The sequence below is a fragment of the Cyprinus carpio genome, chromosome B16 (assembly GCF_018340385.1).
Source record: "Cyprinus carpio isolate SPL01 chromosome B16, ASM1834038v1, whole genome shotgun sequence".
Taxonomy (NCBI): domain Eukaryota; kingdom Metazoa; phylum Chordata; class Actinopteri; order Cypriniformes; family Cyprinidae; genus Cyprinus; species Cyprinus carpio.
In genome coordinates, this window is record NC_056612.1 from 24,005,904 (window position 1) to 24,028,576 (window position 22,673).

The following is a 22,673-nucleotide window of genomic DNA, read 5'->3' on the forward strand; positions in this document are numbered from 1 at the left end:
TGACATTTGGGGAAGAACTGGCCCAGGTCATGTTTTACCTCCTGTGAAAGGAGAATATTAACATCACGAAGAACTTGAGACATGGAAAATGTCCTTTTTGATTCCCAGCCGATAAGAGCAAATATCAGCCTTTCTGTTCTAAACAGGATGTTATTGCACTGCTCTCTGATTTCACAAGACCATTGACCCACAATCCTCTTCTACTTTTCTAACATTGCCATTTAAAGTATTTCAGAAATGCATCTGTAAGCGAGGATGTCACAAGGGTCCAGCAAATATCTGTCTTTGTGAATAAAATGTACAGATCTCGGTTGAAGCAAAACTGCACAATTCAAATTACTTGCACAGAGAGAGAGAGAGAGAGAGAGAGAGAGAGAGAGAGAGAGAGAGAGAGAGAGAGAGAGAGAGAGAGCTTATTCAGTTGCTCAATGATGCCATCTAGCCGTTTAGCATCCAGACGCAACTGGAGATGCTCATTTCACCAGAGAGACAATAATAGAAATAAATGTGTGCATTACAGTGATCAGTATTTGTATTCACTCTGTCTTTTGTTCTTGGATTTCTCCAACTTCAATTATAAGAATAGCATTAAAATATCAATTAATGCCTTCAGTGCTAAGTAGATTTATTCATTCGAAATAAACATCAGATTGCTGCAGTAAATGATTTCTGGAACGTAATGCAGCTGGGGACAGCAGGAAGCAGTTTGTGTGTGATTATCGGCTGACACGTGTTTGCAAATCTTTTAATTACACCGACGAACAGCGGATTCAGAAGGTTCACAGGATGTACTGTAACTGGTGGAATCCAAAAGCATGTGTTTTATGATTTACATTCACCCCACATTCTTCAAATACGTTTCAAGACAAAATCACTAAACAAACAAGCAACATATTCATTGCAAAAACTCTAAATACTGCCTTCCTAATATAACAAGAATTCATAGTTATTAGCCCAGCAATTTACAATTACAGGGAACTTAGCTTGGTGGTTTGCACCAGTAAATGTCATTTCAAATATTCATGATGTTATATGCTCAACATGCAATACACTTGCATGTGAAGAAAAAAAAGTATAAAATAGTAGGTAGATTCTGTAAGTGAGCAAATCAGTTAAAGGAAATGCAATGAATGCAACAAATTTAATGCATTTTACAGCATATGCATTAAAAAAACTTGCATTTCAGAATGAAATGTAATTCAGTGTCCTGTAATTTTAGCAGAAAAATATTGTAACAGACAATAATGTTTCCTCATACAGAAGACTACTCAATATTCTGCCAGATGTGCAACCATGACAAACTGAAGCATGCCATATCAAATTGCAATTAATATCCAAGATGATATAAATTGACAATCCTGAAATAAGGTCCTGAAATCTAACATGCATACAGTAAGTACTGTATGTGTACTCTAAAGCAGTGGTTCTCAACTGGTGGGTCATGGTTTATACTGTAGGTCTGTTCGAGAAAACAATAAATTAACCACATATGTTATATAGTTTTAATTGCAAAAATGTATGTATGTATAGCCCAGACTACATAAAGAAAGGGGTTCCATTGCAACCACAGTGTTTTGTGTAGTGAATTATTGAAATTCAAAAGAAAGAAAAAATAATAATTCCTGTATTTAACCCATGCTATGTTATTAATGCCTTTTTCTTTCAGCCTATGCAGTTTATAAAAAATTTAAATGTTTGATTTTAAAGGGATTTTTGTTCATAATTATAAACAAGAGTAAAATCTGGGTCCTGAAGTAAAACCAGTCGAAAACCAATGCTATAAAAGTCACTGGCGCAAGTGCCAGAGAAAATAGAGTTCATTATAAAGATCCCCACAGCTTGGTTCTCAATCATAAAACAAAATTCAGCACAATAACACACCCTGAGAGAAACAGGTCTGCTGGAGTCCTCCTTGTGCACACAGTCAGCATCTAAAAAAAAAGCTTCAGCAGAGAGATACTGTTAAAGAGCATGTAATACTTTCTTGATTTAAATGCAGTTTTTAATTGGATAGAGCCCCATTATTTTTCAATACAGAAAGGGCAGTGAGGCACGCAAAGCTCTTGAATATTTTTGCAAATCGTGTTCGACAGCATAATGATTAAGCATGCCACTAAATTTGCCTCACAAAATGAAAAGCAAACTTCATGCAAGGCGTAATTTAATTGTTCCCCTTCACATTTTCCGCCTCCCATTGTTGGAAGCCTTACATTCGGAGTCTCTGCACTGGTGCTTGACATGCCACTTTGTGACACATTCAAACCCTGTGACATTCGAGACACTTACAGCACAAACATGCTTCAGTCTATACCGCAGCACAGAAATACATGCGGTGTTGTTGTGATTTACTCTACAAACCCAGCAATAAAGATCCAATGAAAAGAAAATTGCTGTTAGAAAGATATTGAACCATGTTTATTTTCCTAGACCTACTCATAGAAGCTTCTTTTTCACTTGCTCATGTATTAACACAGGAAAATGGGTTATATCTAAAACAGCAATTGTACCATTAAAATCAGATATGACTTTTTTTGTCATTTGAGTCTTTTGTGTAATTTAAGATGGTTCTGATTGAGCCTTTCGCTCCCAGTTCTCTGTAATACAGATAAATATTGCCATCTGCTGGCATTTATGCATGTATTCACACTAGTAAGGAGTATTCTGAGTTAAACACAAAGTCAACATGAAATCTAAATTTCTTAATGCATATTCCCAGCTTTATTGTGTAAACTTGCTCCACCTTCCCTTTTCAGCTTTTCAGGACTTAATTTTCAATCAACCAGCTGTTATTCTGCTACAGTATTTAATACCAATTTCTTACAATTCAGTCAATTCCTGATACATAAAATCAAACTCTGCCCTAATAGCTTTTTTTCCCTCTTTTTTTTTCACTAAACAGATTATGAGAGTAAAATGGTCTAGACATGTTAGACACAGAAAATGGGGGGGGGGGGGGGTATTTTTCTTTATTATTCCATAAAAGTGCTACTTCATATCAGTAAAGATCAGATTTGACAGGATTCTACTGGATTTACTGCATTATTGAGATTTACGGAATTTACTTCAAACTTTTAATTAATACTACTAGTAATACTACTAAATTTATTCATAGTGATTAATTGAAAATCATTATTTCAATCACTATATCTTACTCTATCCAGCTGCATAAATTTACGAAAATAAGAGTAGTATGACACTACCAAAAAGAAAAAAAAAATGTGGTTATGGTTGCCAGATCTTTACCGTAAACGAAATATGGTAGTAATATCAGGCTTTACCACAAGCCGTGGTAAATATATTGAAGGTGCACATGTGTCATGCACCAAAGTTATTTTATTTAAAATTGAAACCATAAAATTCTGTTACTTGAAATAAAATAAAATACATACAAAAATTTTTTTTTTTTTTTTTACGTCACATAAAAACCCTAATATAAATAACTCATAAGTAAAAAATAAATCACGTTTAGTGTCAAACAGGTATTACTGGGAATGGCATTATAGTTTTTCATAAAGATGACAAATTACAGTAATTCACAGTAAAATTACATTAAATGTCCTGTTAGATTTATTAGATATTCAAACTTTTTTTTACCACAGCATACTGTACCATTAAAACAACAATCATTTTTTACAGTGCATGCTATGGTCATAATATGAAAGATACTTTGTAAGCGGCAGAGGCGTCAGTCGTGTATGGCAGCTGATGATCATGTTATATGAATGCAAGTGCTTCGATAAACAAACAACACTTTCTGAACTCTCCCAGACTTGACGAGCGAAAGTAAATTCTTATCCCCGTCTGCAGAGGCGCAGTGTAGATGCCCTGGCTTTCTTAATATTTCATACTCTGATTACACTTCAAATCACCCTGTAAATCCTCTTAAGGCATGCAGAATTGCTAAGCGTGTGTATGTGTGTGAGGGAGAAAATGAGTGAGAGAAAAAATAAAGATAAAGAGAGAGACAGAGAGAGGTTAGGTACTTATAAACCCTAAAGGCTTGCTTATCTTTCCAGCACATGCATCTTTGTGTCTCTCGTGCATGTCAGTTTTCTATTTTTTAACGCAGCAAAGACAAAGTAAGCTGCACAAGATGCTGTGACAGTGAAAAGACTTTCCCTGAACCGGCTGATGCAATTCACAGCTCTGAGGATATTCCTGTGCAACAACAAAAACACCCAACGGAACCAACAACAACAACAAAATAAATCATTATAGTCATTATTCATACACTCCGTCAAATCACTGCAAATAAAAAACAGTGTTGCAAATGCAAATTAACCAATAAGCACAACAACAGCACAACTTTTTGGTGCCACTGATACATGAGTACATGAAGAATTTCCCGATTGAGCATGAGAAAACCTGTTCCTGGGTCTTCCTTACCATGCATTTATGTCTTAATGCATCGGATGGAATGTTAAACACACACATTTTAAATATGGAAATCATTATTTAGTTATAGTTATCTTTTAGTGAATTTGCCCATGTGCTGCACTTATTACTAATGTGAAAAACCATCAATTTCTTTTTATTTTGTTTATTTTTTATTTATTTTATTACTGCATATTTTGCATTAAAAATAAACAAATTCACAAAAAAAATTAAAATAAAATCTACAAATAAAATAAACAATATAAACAAACAAAAAGTTTTAATGGGTTATCAGTTTACAGGTTTTCCTATGTCCTTTTCCTGTCAAACCTTATTTTGACAAGCTGACACCCCTCATGTAAACCCAATACATCCCTGATCAATGACAAGCCCCCCCCCCCCATCCTGTTCATTTTCTTGCCATATTATTGTGTAAATAATTGTGTCTTAATTAATAAAGTTTACGTGTCTGAGCACGTCTGATCATTGAATTACACCAAAAGCATATAACATATTTAAAAACGTGCAGAGTTTAAAGGGAACTGCACAGCAGGGATGACTCTTCAATAAGTGAGAGCTGATAACAACATCAGAATTGACTACTTTATTAACCTACATTGACAAACAGCACCCCTGTGTGGTCATACAAAAAACTACTTCAAATAACCCACAGTAAATCTGTCCAAGTGTTGGTCTGCAGTTGATATTTTTTCCTCAATTTGAGTTTATTTTTGTTTTGTTTTTTTCAAAATATTTTGTGAAATTGTGATGTGCTTATGTACAGCTCGATATCACAGTATATTGATGTACAGCTCGATATCCACAGTTAAAAAAAAAAAAAAAAAAAAAAAAACCTTGGTCTATCTCTTTGATCGCCAAAAGAACAAGTGAAATTGTGATATGCTTATGTACAGCTCGAAATTCATAGTAAAAAAAACAACGGCTAAATTATATATATGAAGATCATTATTTATACTCATTTTAACCTGAATGCAGGGCGTCATTCTATCTAGCACTCAAATGCGTCAATCTATCGAATTTAAAAACTAAAATGTTCAAATGTTGTCTAAAAATTATATATATGAATTTATAAATTATATTGCCATTCAATCTCGTTTGTTGTCAGACCCTTGATTAATAGGTATTTTATCAATATTAAGTTTATGTTCACCTGTTGTCTAAACAAAAAGCAGCTTTGATGAAGCACTAATATTTTAGAGTTTATTGTCCTCTCTTCAGTCTCAGACCCAAACAAAAGACGTTGCGTCATTTGAATATTTGTGTAAAGTGAAAGTAGTCTGTTCACAGCTGATATTTGCCTTAATTTGCCTTGATTTTTCTTTGTTTTGGGCACATCTCATTTCAAGCAAGCTTTTCACTGAACTTGATGATGTCTCTTTAAGAGCCAAGTACATTAACATTTGGGAAAAGAAAAGAAAAGAAAAAAAATTAAGGACAGTTGTAATGTGTGGATGTAAATTAAATGACACGGTTTTAACTGAAATAGTTTAAATGGTTTCAAAATGCTTTATTTCATTCTTTGTTTAAATTTGATCATTTATTTATTTATTTATTTTTATTTTTTATTTTTTTATGGTGGATTGTCGTATTTAAGTCTGAAAAAGAATTTTTTCAAATCCAGTCTGGACAGCTAGCTGATGGAGACATGATGAATAAAAATGACAGATAATTGAAGTAACCACATACCCTATATAGCCCCTCATGAATAAAATACGTCATAAGTTTTGAATAAATAAAGACAGAATGATCTTCAATTAACCAAGAACGTTTTCCTTTACCAAAACCAGTAGAGAGAAAGTAAAAAAAAAAAAAAAAAAAATTAGCACCATCATGATTCATGATTATATAGAAACACTTCATTTACTACTACCAAAAAATAAAGTCTTACTGGATGTCTACAAAGCACAAAAAATTTCTAGAGAACCAAAAACATCTCAGAAGGAAAAGAGAGAAAGAAGCGGCACCAGCAGCAGCAGGAAGAGACTCTGTTTGAAGCACTGACCGCTGTTACACAGAATTCCTGCACAGCATGTCGTCTGAGCACCAACCATAGACCCCAGAGTATTTAATACACTATTCTCACAGATTATCTCGTTCCCACATCCTTTTGTTTTTATGCCAGTTATACGTTCTGGAAAAGAAAAAAAAAGAAAAAAATAGATTGTTATGGTATACATGACAGAAAAATAAAAGTAAACAAGCAGTTCTGTTCATTTTGAATGCAGACTGTAATCACCTGTTATACTGAAGCACTTGTTCTCATAACCTGAACAAGTCACAATTTTTGAGCAGTCTCTACTAAATAGGTCACAAGCGTAACACATCATCCCATTGGAATATCGTGGCATTGCTGCACATATTATAAGAAAGAATGAAAAGGAGTATAGTAGGCTAGTTAGTGCAATGCAGAGACTAATCAAAACAGAACTAATTTGAGAACAGATTAACATTAAATTGATACTAAATTTGTACACTACAAAAATAAAATATGGAATACAACCATTGTAAAATGTCTATTCTCATATATCTATGTACCTGGTGCGTCTTCAGCGTTGCAGAGGTCAGTGTCACAGCATTGGGGATTAAAGACTGTTTTGTTTTGCCCAAAATGTATGCTGTCAATAACACACAAGGCAGGATCTGTGCAGTTCTTCTTACTGTTATATAATGTATCGCCATCTACACAGACAATTAAAAAACTATATGAAGATTGTGTAAAAAAAACTTCTTCAACTTATGAATTTTTTGTAATCATGTAATGCTTACTGCTGTATATGGTAACGGTGCCACACTGCAGAGGACATTTTGTTAGATTTTGCTTGCATTCTTCAGATGAACTGTATTTGTATTTGCACTGGTAACATCTCAGTGCGAGCACTGAAATATAAAGAAAATGTCATATAACACACATAAAAATTTCATTAAAATTTTAAATAAAATAACAAAATTACATAGGCTACTATTAAAGTTCATAAGTTTTGTTCATACATATAGAATTTTAACAACAACAACAACAACAACAACAACAATGTATATAAAAGCATCACAATGTTAAATGGTAAACATAAATAGATACACAAGTAAATCATAGCATACCTGTAGAGAAAGAAACAGTGATGAGAACCAGAGTGATGAACAGTTTCATGGCTGAAAGATCCCAAGAAAACCAAGTAACAGGGTCAAATCAGTATGTGTCTGATTTCAAGAGGTGTACTGTAGTTTCTGAATTATATCAGTTCCAAATTGTAGCTACGCAAGTAAGCAGCAGCATAATTATGCTGAAATCTAAGGCAAATCTAATTCAAATTAGACGCATTTGGAAGAAAAGGAAGAAAAACAGAATATTCAAATAGATGTATTTACTGGAACTGGTCATGTCAGGTTATCATTACTCCAAGATCAGAACATCAGCAAAGACACCTAGGTCTATTAGATAAGTAGCTCTAGTTTTATTGCTGCATATAAACTTTTATGCACATTCAGCTTTGAGTTGAGATATTGAATGATGATCTTAAGCATAGCCTACTGAGGCAAATTTGCCTTTCAAAACAGCTGAAAGTAAGATGTTCAATCAAGCACTTTATTGTTCCTATTGTTGAGTTTGGTGTAGGGCATATTTCCAACACGATAGAGCATGAACTACTTTGGTGTTTATAAAATGACAGGATGCACCTCATTGAAACCCACAAACATACCACTTCTCTGATTTTTTTTCTCTAGGACTTCATTTGGCATTCCACATGGGTCAATCTCAGCACAGAACATTGCCCAGCAAATTACCAGCTACCAAAATTTCCAATGGCAATACAAAAAAGACTTGATGAGGAGTGCAGACATTTTTTTTCATCAACAGGACAGAGCAAATGGAGATCAAATGTGCACGTATACATGGTAATTGTAAATATGTAAGAGTAATTTTAGAGCATGATGGAGGATTATTTATTTATTCATTCATTCAATTTTTGTTTAGGTATCCAACAAGTGTGTTTAGCCCTTGTTACGAAATATCAGTTTTTGAGAGACAGGACTGGAAGAGGATATGAAAGTGAAAGTGAAAGTTGTGACATTTGCCAAGTATGGTAACCCATACTCAGAATTGGTGCTCTGCATTTAACCCATTCAAGTGCATACACACAGCAGTGAGAAGTGAACACACCGTGAACACACACCCGAAGCAGTGGGCAGCTATATCCAGCGCCCGGGGAGCAACTAGGGGTTCAGTGCCTTGCTCAAGGGCACTTCAGCCATGGGTATTGAGGGTGGAAGAGAGTGCTGTTCATTCACTCCCTCCCACCTACAACTCCTGCCAGCACCGAGACTCGAACCTGCGACCTTCGGGTAACTAGTCCAACACTCTGACTTTTAGGCCACAGCTGCCCTGTATGTAAGAACATGACAGAGTTTTTCCTTTTCAAAACCTTTTAGTACTTCCTTGATATTGTTATCTTGCAGGTGATACATGTTTTAGCATTAATTGTGTTATTTGTTTCCATTTAAGGAGTCATGGCACGAGATGCTTAAAAACTAATTGAAGAAAGAAAGATCACCATTGGTTGATATTGAAGAGGTAAATAAAATCCGTAGCAGATTAAGCAAAGTAAAGAACCAGATGATTTCTCCAAGCATTCAAAAGACAGGTGATGCTCAAAAAAAGGCAATCAATGAAGATGTAAGTATGCCAAATAAAGTGACACCTCCATGGATACTTAATGGATGTCTTTAATGTTTTTTTTTTGTTTGTTTTTTTTTAGACTGAGGATTTTTCTGTAATCCAAGATATGTATCAAAAGAAACCAAGGTCTGAGGAGGTAAGAGCCACAAATAGAATAATCTTCAAGAATTAAGAATAGGATTAAAGTTTACTGTTAATAAATAAATGCTTGTGTCTGTGGATAGGCTGAGTCAGGAGAAGACGATTACAGCATAGGAATCCACTTGGAGAAAATGGGAACAGAAAGCTCAAAGAAAACACCAAATATCTGACTTTTACAGGACTGCATGGCAAGGACAAGGAATGAGAGGGAAGAATACATGAAACATCACTCCACAAAAGATATACTATCACGATATCCAGCTCTTAAAATGGCATCTGTTAGTGAATAGTTTCCAAATTTTAACTTCAAAGTAAACATTTGCAAAAATTATTTTTTTATTTTATTTATTGTTTGTCAATAGCTTTTATTGGAGTTTGAAAGCAGACTGGATCCAAACATTGAAAAAAATGGTCTGAAAAATCTTGACCTGGTGGCACAGAAAGTTATTAATGAGTGCCAGAGAAGAGAAGTCGGGGTGGATATTCGTACAGAATTGGCTGAAGCGAAAAAAACCCATGTTGATTTGGCACATAAAGGTACTGAATGAATTGAATGAATGAATGAATGTTTACATGTTTACTGAAAAGAAAAAAAAAATCTTTTACAGAGCATAATTTGGACTCTTTTTAATCATTGTTTGTGCGTTAGCTAGTTAGTCAATAATATGACAACTCAAAGCGGGATTTTGATTAAAGGAGGGAAGGTGGTAGATGAGGATTTCTCGGAGATGACAGACGTGTTTATTGAAGATGGAGTTATCAGTGCAGTTGGCTCAGATCTGCAGGTAGCAGCTGGCACACGGGTCATCGATGCCACAGACAGACTCGTGCTGCCGGGTGGAATAGACACTCACACACACATGGAGCTGTCATTCATGGGCACCACAGCTGTGGATGACTTTCATACCGGTACCAAGGTAAATGCAAATGATGAAATGCATTTTGTGCAGCCATTATCGTTCATGAACTCATTTTAATGAATCATTTTAAGTTTTGAAATTAAATATAAACATTTAAACTAAACATAATTACAGTTTGGAGCCCCTGTAAAACTCATTAGTCTCATGATTTTAACTGATGCCATGTTTGTTAGCAGCTCATTTGGGAAAATCCATTATTGAAGGTTGTATATTTAAAACTTTGATCTACCCACTCGAATGCGTTACTCGTTGTTCCTTCCATTGTCTCCCCTCTTTACTGTGACGAATTTGCAGTATTTTTGCACACAATGCAAATTTCACCTGCAGCATACTGACATAGTCACTTAATTGTCTTACAATCACTTGAATGCCATCTGATGTGTTAACTATTAGCAGAACTGTACAAAATATAAAAGAAAGATTTTTTTGCATATTTTAGTTTAGGTTTTTATGTTCCATATAGTGATACAGTATAAATATGGAGCTCATACTTGAGGAAAAAATGGTCATCCGTATTATTCAGAGGATGAAACTGAGCAAAAAGGTTTGCATTTTGGTGCAGATATTGTTTATATATATATATATATATATATATATATGGGCAAAAAATAAGATGAAATCTTTATAACAGTACAGCAGACTACTGACATAAAATGCATATAAATATCACTCTATATATCTGATAATATAATAATCTTCTTAGTAATCTGATGTTTAATGCTTAGTTTTATGATTAAAGCTTCATAGTTTTAATTTTTGGGTCGGGGGGAAAAACATAATGTAATGCAATACAATGTTGATTGAGAAAAATAACGAAATGAATATATTTAATAACTTTGATTGATTAATCTATATTTTATTGATGAAAAGAAAACTATGCAGCGTTTTTAAACTTTTAATTACAGTTTCTGTACCTGAAATTTGGTTCAGTTGTAGTCTATTTATGCTCAAAAAAAAGCCTATTTATGCTAAATTGTAGCCTATTTATGCTATTGCTAATTGATTTGTTTGTTCCTATTCTATTACTGACTGTCTTTAACAGTTTAATATTTGAAATTTGTATTAATCTATTTGTTTTTGCTGTGATTTTTTTTTTTTTTTAAAGCAAGCAAAATTTGTGATTAAATAAACAAAGTTGTGATGACACTTTATGGCTACTACCATGTATTTAAAGATAAATTATATTTTAGTTATGAAAGTTGCACTAAAGGAAATTTGCCCAATAATAAAAAAAGGATTAAAAATTTGCAACCAATCATTTTATAAACTTATGAACATTTTATGAAAATATGAATTTACAAACGGTTTCAATCTACTTAATGGTGGTCCTCCCTCATGGTGGAATCACATGGGGTTTTTAATCTGACTCTAAATGTGATACATCATTAACACTAACATCTAAATCTGGGACTTTCTGTAGGTCAAGAAGGAAATAGAGACTCTTGTTCGTGACAAAGGTGTCAACTCTTTTAAAATGTTCATGGCATACAAAGATGTCTTCATGCTACGTGACAATGAGCTCTATGCCATATTTGCCCAGTGTAAAGAGATCGGAGCAATAGCTCAAGTCCATGCAGAGAATGGCGACCTTATTGCAGAGGTGAGAAGTATTCTGAGTTTATAATTACAGTACATCCTCAAATAACAATTCCGCATCTGGTTTGCTACCACTAAATTTAGGAATCTACCATGGAATTAAGTTCCAAACGACATACAGTACAACCTTAAATGGTAACCTAAAACATTAAACTTGATGCAAGTATGAGGAGAGAATGGTTCATGGAAGGATAGAAGCTCTTTTTTTACATTTCGCTCTTAAAAATAAAGGTTCTAAAAGGGTGTTTTCACAGCACTGCCACAGAACCACCATTTCCCCCAAAGAACATTTTAGTGAAAAGTTCTTAGAAAAGCCTTTTTTCTTACAGTGGAGAACATTTAAAAAAAAAAAAAAAAAAAAAAAAAAAACTTTTTTTACACTGAAAAGAACATTTTTGGGATGGAAAGGTTTTATGGATGTTAAAGGTTCTTTGTGTAACCATAGATAGTAATAAAAATTCTTTAAGAGTGTTGATTCTTTTTCTAATACAGAGGTTAGAAACTCGGTGCATCAGCATGGGTCTGTAAAGGGATTTTTCCTCAAAGCTCTGTCCTTTCACCCCTGAGTTAAACTTCACTATGATTTAAGAAGAGAAAACCAGTGTGCAGGTGTTTCTTGTAAATCATTCTTTAAATGCAAAGCTGATCAGCCCCTAAGCAAACAAGCCATGTTACACAAGAACTGGCCTGTGCCTTTAAACTACCAAGTGAAGTGACATTTTTACAAATGATCAAAAGATCAAAAGTAGTGTCAAATTATTTTTCATGTGATTGTCTTAAGAGACTAATAATAACCAGTTATTTTTATGACATGACCTCATTTATTTTTAGATGGTAAATTGCCCAATATGTAGCAAAAAGCCCTAAAAAGCCAGATTTGTCTTAGATTGGTTAGAGTTTATTATGAAATGCCACTAAAAGTGCACATTTAGGCAATTTATAAAGAATGTGTCACTGAAATACATTTTGCAATCCTGACATTCTTCGAACAAATCACGTGACGATTACAAGCATGGGAAATATAATTCCACTGGAGGGCAGCACATACATAAATGAGTTTATGAATCTGTATTTTAGGGTGGCTATGTTTTTCACTAGTTCCAGAAAGACTATGGTATAAATCACGCACGGGGAGAAGAGGTAGCTATAACAAATCGGCCAGTGAGAGCCTCAGGTACTGTAGGATAGAACGCGTCAAGACCAGACTTGACAAATACTAAACACATATCTTAAACAATAACTTTAAAGACCCCTCTCCTGTAGGTACTAGACTACTGGTATCTCAAAAGATAATTAAAGATTCAAAACCCAGAAGAACAAAACACTATTTCCTCTCTCTTCCTCTTAAATGAGAATTAACCTTAAATTAAATTCTTAAAGACTTACTATATCCTCTCAGCATCCACACAGTCTCCTTTCTCTATTCCCTTCTCCAAAAAAACAAGGGTTTTTAAAAGCTTCTAAGTAAACTGTAACACCTGCCTTCACTAATTATCCAAAAGCAAATTAATTAATCTATTAATTTGGGTTTTACAGGGTAACAACAATAAGCACACTAGCACTGAACAAAACGGTGTCGTGTAAATGCCCCCTTAAATTGAATGACAGGGTATTGACATTGAGCTCTCTTGGAGTGCTCCAGTAAGCAACAACCTAGTAACATCCCACAACATTAGCAGAGCAACCACTTCCTAGCAACATCCTAGTAACCACATATGAATGCACTAAAAATAGTCTCACTAAAGACACCTTAACAACTACAGTATATAAGAAAGCACTTAAGACATTCAGTACATCTTAGCCACCACATAGCAATGCCTTGGCAACCACCTATGACACTAGAGGCAGATAACAAAACAAGAATGCATTAAAACACCTAGAACACCTTAGCAACAACATATGAATGACCTGGCAACCACAAACAAAAACCTTAGCATTGTGGCAAGGCAAGCATCAACCCTTCCGTTATCTTCAGAAAATAGTAGTAGCTAGATAGTAACTATATACTATTCTTTTTCTGCTTGGCAAGCACTGCTGTTTCCTTCAGAAATGCTATATATTATTAAGAATCTATATATTATAGTTGCTAAATCTGAAGAATTTTATGCTGATGTGTGATGTCATCTGCTTAAATACAGTACTGTTGATGGCTGTCTCTTTTAGAGCATGTATAGATTAGATTTTTTGTGAATATAACCACACAGGATGCAAAGCATATGCTATCTCTGGGCATCACGGGTCCTGAGGGCCATGACATGTGTTGTCCGGAGGAAGTGGAGGCTGAGGGCACACAGCGCACCATCACTATCACCCATGCCGCTAACTGCCTGCTCTATGTAGTGCATGAGCAAATCTGCAGCGAATGAGACCAGACTCCAGTAAACCTGGATATCTGATGGACCTGCTGGCCAAGTACGTCATTATTTACCTACATTTACATCCAAACTCGCATGACTTTCTTTTCTTCCATAGAATACAAAAGGTCATGCATGCAAGATAAAAAAAGGAGAATATTAAAACATCAAGAATGCTGAGATGATAATGTGCATTATAGGAACAGATAACTGCACATTCTCAGTGTGCCAGAAAGCCCTTGGGAAAGATGACTTTACCAAAATCTCAAACGGAGTCAATGGTATTGAAGATAGGATGTCTGTTATATGGGAAAAGGGAGTGGTCAGTGCTTCTGATAGAAATCTATGTGTAGCGCTGACCTTTAGCTTTCTCATTCTTGGATGTGAGGTACAGCGACCACAAAAATAACTCACAATTTGTGGTTTTATTTTCCCCAGCACAGCGGAAAAATGGACAAAAACCAGTTTGTAGCTGTCACCAGTACTAACGCAGCAAAAATCTTCAACCTTTATCCTCGAAAAGGGAGAATTGCTAGAGGTTCTGATGCAGACCTGGTCATATGGGACCCAGAGGCCACCAGGTAACTCACAGCAGCCTAGAATACATGTGACCTCATTTACATGCTCTAATGAATATTGAGCCCTGTTTCAAAATACAGACATTCAATATGAAGACAAAGTCTACTGCTGCAGATGTGACATCAAAACCCAGAAAACTACTTCACAATTTCAATTCAAAAATAAGGTACATGGTAAACGTGCCTTGACGAGACTTGGATATTTTGTTGTATAATGTAAACTGCACACATGTAGTTACTTATTATTTTAATAATTACTTTTCAAAATCAAAGCCTTATTGTTACACAGTAATATGGCATAAAGTTTTGACTGTATAATTCAAAATCCAGCCTTCTCATTTCATGGGCTTCAGCTTTTACAAATCTTCATTTCATGAGTGCTTGAGTTTATTTGTAATTGAACAAGTCAGCAATGTTTGAGCTTTTCACATGACTTTAATTGCTATGTTTTTTTTTTTTTCTTATTCAGCTGAAATGAGCCAATCTACTTGACATATTTTTAAAAAATTGTATCCATATACTTCAGTTTTGGAGGGTCCTCCTTAGTCACATATTTGGACCTGACATAAATAGTAAAATATATCGGCAAAGTTTGCTTAAAAACTAAAAATGCTTTGAAATGTAATGTGTGTAGGTTCAAATACCTGGGATGAAAGCATGTTTCTGCATGAATGGGGTCATATGTATATGTTCTATAGGTGCTGGAAGTACTGAGGCAGATGTTGCCTTGACAAAGCATTAACACAGCGGACCGGCTGCAAAGACGTGACCATAAATGGAGAAACTGAAGCGTTCTTCCTGCTCAAACATGTCGTTTATAAAGCGCACGCATGAGAGGAGAGGACGGAAACAGCAGACGGCCGTGGGTCTTATGTAATTGGGCCACGTTGCTGCTCATATTCCCCGTGAATCTGGGCTAGCTCCCTTTAGGCAAATAACCAGCCGCTGATGTGAGTTAAGCAGCGTGGAGCATTGTGCTGGAATTTAGCGCATAACAGCGTTGCATTAATAAGAACTGAGCTCTTGTGTAAGATGTGCTAATAAGAGACCGGTGACGTTTCTGGGTCCATATTAGACAGTTAGGGTCAATTGGATGCATGTTCTTAGTGGAAAATAATGGAGAGCAAGACAGCTGTCCACAATACTTGCATGAACCTACACTTTAAGTTTAGATTTAAAGCTTCTCATAATTGTACCTCTCATTTGATTGTACTGACAGTTAATTCAATTGTGAAACTGCATGATTATCCATCCTTCAGATAGGCCTAATTATTAGGATAAAGTGTTATGATTTTACTGCCTGTAAGGGTTAGCCTATTCCTAGGCTCCAAAACACCACTGTTCAATAAGTTATATGCCCCTCGTCAGTCACTGATTAACAAAGCCAAAGCACAGGTTAAGGACATTTTCATAGTTCCACACAGAGTTTTCAAGACAAACTGTGATATTTGGAAAGTATTTTAACATCAAAAATGTTACATATTTCAGCTTTACCGAAGTTCACACAGCAATATAGAATGTGTGGTCAGCTTTATAATCATTTTAGAAACCAAGGAGTCTGTGTTTTTCTGCAAGCAACATAAATTAAAACTTAACTGTAAAAGAAAAACTGTCAGAAAAAAAGCTGTCAGAAGATAAGAATGAGTTTACAATATTTTAGGCAAGCAGTACAACCTTTACCCTCAATTTTGGGACTGTAGCATTCATCATTTTGAAATGCAGGAATATTTATTGTCTTTCACAGCAAAATAGATGCAAAAATAAAAAGCATGAAATGGTATAGTGCACAAGGTATGCAATTTTTATTCATAAATCAATTAATGGAAACTTATGCACAGACAAGTTCTTAGTAAAGCGGAATACGGTATTAAAATTAATATCCTTTGCACAGTGTCAGTTGATGGAATACATAACTTTTACTATCTTTCTAAATTAGCTTTTTAAGATGATAGCTGTCATGTTAATTGGAAAACTCTTGTTTTTGCTGGTTTGTCTCAGTGCTGGAGACAGATGGCCACTCAGAGCTCATTCTTTGAACTGTGCTGATACAGCAATAGAATGGTAAAAAAAAAAAAGCTGAATATGGGAAACAACAGATTTGGGCTGAAAAACTGTAGTGTGCCATTTTACACTGTAAATGGGCTCAAAGGTCCTTCTGCTGATTTATTAAAGTCATTTGTTTTAATATATTACGATTAGGGCCTACAGTGCATGCTAATGATAATGCATTTATTTATTTTATTATTATTATTTTTATTATAATAAATGTATTTGTTTATTTATTTACACACAAACTAAATAGTTTACTTTATATATAAATTTAAGTTAGTAAGTCAATTTGCATAATCTTATGTTGTTTTTAGGGTGATTTCAGCAAAGACTCACCACCAGGCTGTGGACTATAACATTTTTAGGGGATGCGATGTCATGGGCTTCAAGTGGTCACAATCTCCAAGGGGAAGGTGATTTATGAAAACGGGCAACTGTTAACAAAACCGGGCATGGGGCGATACATCCCAGGGAAACCCTTTTCTGAATTTGTGTATAAAAGTATTAATCAGCGGGAAAAGGTAGGGCAAGTTTGGGCTCTGCTATAAGGCTGCCCAGCATCCTCTAAAATTTAAAAATGTGGTCATTGTGGGCTATAGGAACTGAGGTTAATGACAGTGTCTTGGTTTTTTTAGGTTGGAAAGCCCTGTACTGTGTGCAGAGAACCATACACTGGAGAAATAATACCCATAGCCCCGAAAAGATCCTGAATCATGGAAGAAAAATGTTTTATATGATGAATTTGCAGTATATTCTTAAAAACAAAGACTCCAGTTATAACCAAAAAAGGGATTTGCCATAGAAGACACATTTCAAGCATCACAAAGAACTTTTTAGTTCTGTAAAGAACCCAGAAACCACTGCACTGCTCTGGAGAACCCAAAAAAATCTATACACTCAACTCAAGAACCATCTACAGAGAAAAAAATGGTGCTGCAAGGAATGACTGAAGGACCACTTATGCATTAGTGATGAACAATGATCAGTTCTGATATTCTCCTGTTTTGGGTTTTGAATCACCCGTACAGTATTGTCAAAAAAATTTTTTAGCTACAAAATGTTTTAATACATTTTTATATGCTCATGATCAGACTCTAAGACATGATTTTTTTTCATGAGAAAAACTATTTTTATTCAGCTAGAATGCAGTAAATTGATAAAAAGTGAAACAAAAAGCCATATTACAAAAGATATATATTTCAAATAAATGTTATATACATATATACAAATATACACAAGTAAATATTAACTGTTTACACCATTGCTCATAAGAAATGTTTTTTGAAAATTAAACTTTACTATCAAAGGAATACATTACGTGAAATATTAAAATAGAAAAGAGTTATTTAAATTGTAATAATATATTGTTTAGAGCCTTGGTGAGAAGAAGGTATTTCAAAATCATTAAAAAATCTTACCAACCCAACACTTTTGAAAGGATGTCTACATGCTTTGTATTCTGTAAGATACAGGTTTAAAACGTATGAAGAGTAAAATGAAAACCATGGCCCTGGTCACAAACTATGACCACTAGGCCTCCTTTTTCCATACAGCACAAATTGATCACTAGGGCCCCATGGCCTATTATCCATTTGCCATTATCCATTGTCATCACAAACAGAACACCTACTTTCTGTATACAGTGCAATGCAAGGGTGCACTTTTTGATAAAAAGGAGTGTGAATGTTGTGTTGTCAACATGTCAAACCTGCAATTATGGCTGATCAACAGACAGATGTGTTGCAAACTTCAAGCCTATTTAAACAGCGTCAGGGTTTGTCCTGTGCTTATGAAAAAGTAAGGGGCACCAAAAACTGGGCTGCAATAAAAATCAAAAAATATTAATTAAATAATAATTAAATAAATTATTTTGCTTATACAGTTTACAGTATAACAGTCAAGGCCAAAACATCATCTGCAAGAACTTGAATACAGATGCTTACAGCTACTTATGTTTGATTTCACACATAGTACTTTTTGTTTCATATATCACAACACAATTCACAATGCTGCACTTCTAACATTATAGTGGCTATCAACATACACCTTCTGCTACTGTATGTTTCTGGAGAAGCAAAACTGAAGACTTGTTTTCAGAGAATATATTTTAAATTAGATGCATTGTTCTTACCTCACTGTTAATTTTTAATGTAAATTTTAAATACTGAGTGAGGTTTATTCTGAAAGCAAGAAGAACTATTTGAAAATGGGGTAATAAATTTAAACTTGATTTATGATATTTTCTCCTAAAACAAGTTTTTACATCTTGCACACTCAAGAAAATGTATTCGGTTTTAAGGTTGTTTGAATGTATTTAGTAGAAAGCATGTGACCAACCTGCATGGCTAAAGTCTCCAGAGCTCCTTCATGCTCTTCTGCTTTAGTTTTGCACCGCTTTCTTAAAATCTTTGCATGTAGATAGGCAGCTCTTTTCTCTGCGACATCTGAGAAAAACTGCTCAGATAGCACAACTCTGAGCTGGACCATCTGTGATGAAAGAAGAATCAGAACAACCAGCAAGGCCAGGACGACAGACAGAGGAACCAGAGACTGATAGAGCCACAGTTCCGGTTCAGGCAAACACTTCTTCTCAAACAGAGACACCGTGTAGGAAAAGTTTGCCCCTTTTGCATTTTCTTCAACAGGTAAACCTAGAAATAATGTGGCCTCCTTTAAAAACAAAGGATACATGGAAAGAAAATAATTATATGAAATTCAGACATCAATTACTAACCCTCTGGAATTGTGTGACTTTCTTCCTTTCTTCTGTAGATCACAAAAAATAAACAAAAAAAAAACATAAAGAACTCATAAAAACAACATCCAAACAAACATCCTTCTCCATTGCCTCAAAATTTACATTATATAAACCAAATAAATAAATTCATAAAATTTACAATGAAATAAAACAAAATTTACATTCATTCAAAAATTAACACTTTAAACCTACCTACAGAAATTAAGATATTTGTGTTCACAAAGCTGCAGAATACATTTGTCTTTTCTTAAGTTTACACACAGTTCAGTTATGAATGAGAATAAATCGGGATTCTATAACCAAAGTGACTGCATTTACCAAAACAAGAACAATATTTTGGGTACATTCATAAACAGTCAAATACATTGCCATTCATGGATATAGCCTTAAGATGGTTGATTATAAAAGAGTGTAAGGATTCTTTGCCCACTGTGCTTTTATACGAAAAATATCTGAGGTTACCTTCACACAACAGAAAAAAAAAAAAATGATGATGGTTATTCCTGTTTGAAATGCTAATCAATTTTGACAGAAAGTGCAACCGGAATCTATAACCAGATTACGTAAACAATAGTTTAGCTCTACAGTTCTGTTCACACTCAGTTTAGTGAATTATTAAAGGAAAAACATATCAAAGAATCCGTAAAACAATACTGGAACTTCTTTGTTTACCTGAACTTTTATTCCCACAGGAACACGAAGTGGCTCCAGTTCCCCGAGCCGCTTGCTCAGAACTACAATAAGCCAGTAAATCAGGGCATCTAGACTGATAAACACCAGCCAGGTGAGACAGTGAGTGAATATGGGAAGACTGAACTTGATCATGGCTTTCCATCGCCGACCCGTAGGACGAATGGACGGAGTCACTGTGTAAAGTTCTGATTCGCTTTTGGTCAGCGGAAGGACATGCGGTTTTCCCTTTTCCCTTTGCCGCTCATCAAAACAACGGAAAGTTTTCGTGATGTATTGGTTGTTGTACCTTTTGTCTACATGAAATCTTCTCAGGTAAAGAGCAGTGAGAAGTACAAGACATAAAAGACCTAATGTTGGAGACAGTATCTTTCCTACTGAAGACAAAGCTTTGGTCAGTGCTAACACATTTTGCGCGGTCTGGTTTAAAGCCTGTTCTGCCTCGGTGAGGTGAATTTTGAAGTCTTGTGAGTCCACCTTTGCTTTTAGTTTGAAATCTGCATGGTAACTCCCCAACTGAAAGTTTGTAAAGTAATTTTTAAGTTGCTTTCCCACCCATTTCAGCATTTTAATATAATTCCCGAGGGGTTCTGTATTAATATCCAATAACTTTTCCTCCAAGTTGCAGAGGAGGCCTTTTGCAAGGAGTCTCATGTTCCGCAACGTGTTCTGGATGTTGAAGAAAATCACTGAACTGGTTCCTAAAGAGAGAAGAATGTTCTTCACTTGTTTCATACCCATTGAGATCAAAATCAAGGCTCCAAAACAGCGAATCCTTTCTGAGAAATACATGGCTGGTGTTAAGCTTATACAAAAAACACAAGTAAAGGGAAGCGAGACCTCCTGAACACATTTGAAGGAAAAGTGGAGGATGAGAAAGAGGAAGGTGCTCAGAATGAGGCTGGTGGTAAAGCAGGACAACAGGAGGAGAAGTTTTTCCTTCCAGCTTTTTGTGGTGTTGGTCGTGTAGAGACCACATATTCTGGACCAGACCCGTCGTAGTCCTCCTGCCAGTTGATGCAGTTTAGCTTGAATCATCATCATACCACTAACCTGAAATTACAGGAACAAAGATATTAAAATTATTAATTAGCCCTAGAATGTCTGCATTATTTTGATCTATAGTGGCCCCAAAACATACTGTATTTAGACACTTAAGCCACACGTACAAATTTTATCATTTCATTAGATGACATAAAATATAAAATCAAGTGACTTCTTTTGTAATGCAGCAGCACAAGCATATAAGTAAAACCTTTAACAAAAATACATTTGTTTAGATGATAAAACAATAGATATATTGTTATATTTGGACAGCATGATGAGACTAAGTTCAATTGCAATAAATGTCTCAAAAAAGTGAATTCCATTTTGCAGATGTCACGTGGTTATTTTGTTATCTTATTTGTCTTTGTGGCTTAAGTTGTATAACACCAATAGTGCCATCAAATGATTAATCACATCCAAAATAAAAGTTTTTGTTTACATAATATATGTACTGTATTACTTATTATGTATATATAAATACACACACACATACAGTATATATATTTGAAAATATTCACATGTATATAGATTTATATTATATATATATATATATCTATATATATATATACAAACATAGCATATTTTTCTTAAATGTATGCATGCATGTGTTTGTATTTATATATAGCCTACAAAATAAATATACACAGTACACACTCATATATTATGTAAACAAAAACTTTTATTTTGGATGCGATTAATCGTGATTAATCATTTGACAGCATTAAACAGATACTTACATTTTATATTATATTGACTAAAGCAGCAAATAATCTGTTAATACAATTTAGTCTATCTTATAATGCTACATTTGATTTTGTGATGGCTTAAACACCCTATCTTCAGATTTGAACAGTCATGCAGGTATTTCAGTTAACATATTTTTCAGTGTTTAACCTACCTTTTATTTGTCAGCAGTCTTGTCAGCTCACGAGTGTGTTGTGACAGTCCAGCATTCATCTTTTTAAAGTAAAACAAGAGGAAGCTGATTTTATCCCTCAGTTGTTCACTTCCTTTTTAGCCATCATCTCAGCACTTACTCATAACCACAGAGCAACACTGACAAAATCCACCTCATGATTAATGTGTTTTCAGAAAGAAAAAAAAAAAACAGTGTAATTTAGTTGTTTGTGGAAAGCTGCATGCTCGCTTTCTAAGTATCTTGATGATTTTGATAACAGGAAAACAAAACAAATTTCCCTAGGACAAAATTATAGCACTACATTTACAATACAACTATAACTGAATAAAAAACTTAGATATGTTATTATTACACTTCTGAAAATAATACATTTATATGTATATATGTTACCACATTACCACTGACATATGCTACAAAACATGAGTTTTTCCTTTTTCTCAAATTATTATTTTTTAATTCACTTTTTAAGTTAAGCTAAAGCTGTATTATATGCATGTGTATGAGTGAGTGTACTGTATGTTTTTCATGTCATGTCAAGAAACATTGGAGACGTA

At 34.6% G+C, this 22,673-nt stretch overlaps 2 protein-coding genes and 1 pseudogene across 3 annotated transcripts; 1 reads left to right on the forward strand and 2 right to left on the reverse strand.

The window, feature by feature from the left end:
- Positions 1-5,581: 5,581 nt before the first annotated feature.
- On the reverse strand, positions 5,582-8,001 carry LOC122140034. The gene is made up of 5 exons (XM_042741629.1): positions 7,492-8,001; positions 7,162-7,272; positions 6,931-7,074; positions 6,632-6,745; positions 5,582-6,526 (listed from the first exon to the last, which is right to left on the reverse strand). The coding sequence occupies exons 1-5, from the start codon at positions 7,538-7,540 to the stop codon at positions 6,330-6,332; spliced, it is 615 nt and encodes a 204-aa protein (XP_042597563.1). The 5' UTR covers positions 7,541-8,001; the 3' UTR covers positions 5,582-6,329.
- Positions 8,002-9,873: 1,872 nt separating this feature from the next.
- Positions 9,874-17,415, forward strand: LOC122139929 (annotated as a pseudogene).
- A 525-nt stretch (positions 17,416-17,940) lies between these two features.
- Positions 17,941-22,545, reverse strand: LOC122140033 (dendritic cell-specific transmembrane protein-like). Of its 2 annotated transcripts, XM_042741628.1 has the most exons (4): positions 22,099-22,545; positions 20,136-21,206; positions 19,043-19,375; positions 17,941-18,524 (listed from the first exon to the last, which is right to left on the reverse strand). In XM_042741628.1, the coding sequence occupies exons 2-4, from the start codon at positions 21,195-21,197 to the stop codon at positions 18,465-18,467; spliced, it is 1,455 nt and encodes a 484-aa protein (XP_042597562.1). In that variant the 5' UTR covers positions 21,198-21,206; positions 22,099-22,545; the 3' UTR covers positions 17,941-18,464. The 2 variants fall into 2 exon arrangements, with proteins under 2 accessions (XP_042597562.1, XP_042597560.1); XM_042741626.1 differs by lacking the exon at positions 17,941-18,524 and having other exon boundaries at positions 18,538-19,375.
- Positions 22,546-22,673: the final 128 nt, after the last annotated feature.

Bases quoted from the DNA above. Each gene is read 5' to 3' on its own strand.
- LOC122140033 (XM_042741626.1), bottom strand. From the start codon at position 21,197: ATGATGATGATTCAAGCTAAACTGCATCAACTGGCAGGAGGACTACGA. The intron at 19,376-20,135 runs GTAAACAAAGAA...TTGTTTTTAAAG, and splicing joins CTGTGGGAATAAAAGTTCAG to GAGGCCACATTATTTCTAGG.
- LOC122140034 (XM_042741629.1), bottom strand. From the start codon at position 7,540: ATGAAACTGTTCATCACTCTGGTTCTCATCACTGTTTCTTTCTCTACA. The intron at 7,273-7,491 runs GTATGCTATGAT...TTTATATTTCAG, and splicing joins CACTGTTTCTTTCTCTACAG to TGCTCGCACTGAGATGTTAC. The intron at 7,075-7,161 runs GTAAGCATTACA...TTGTCTGTGTAG, and splicing joins CACCGTTACCATATACAGCA to ATGGCGATACATTATATAAC.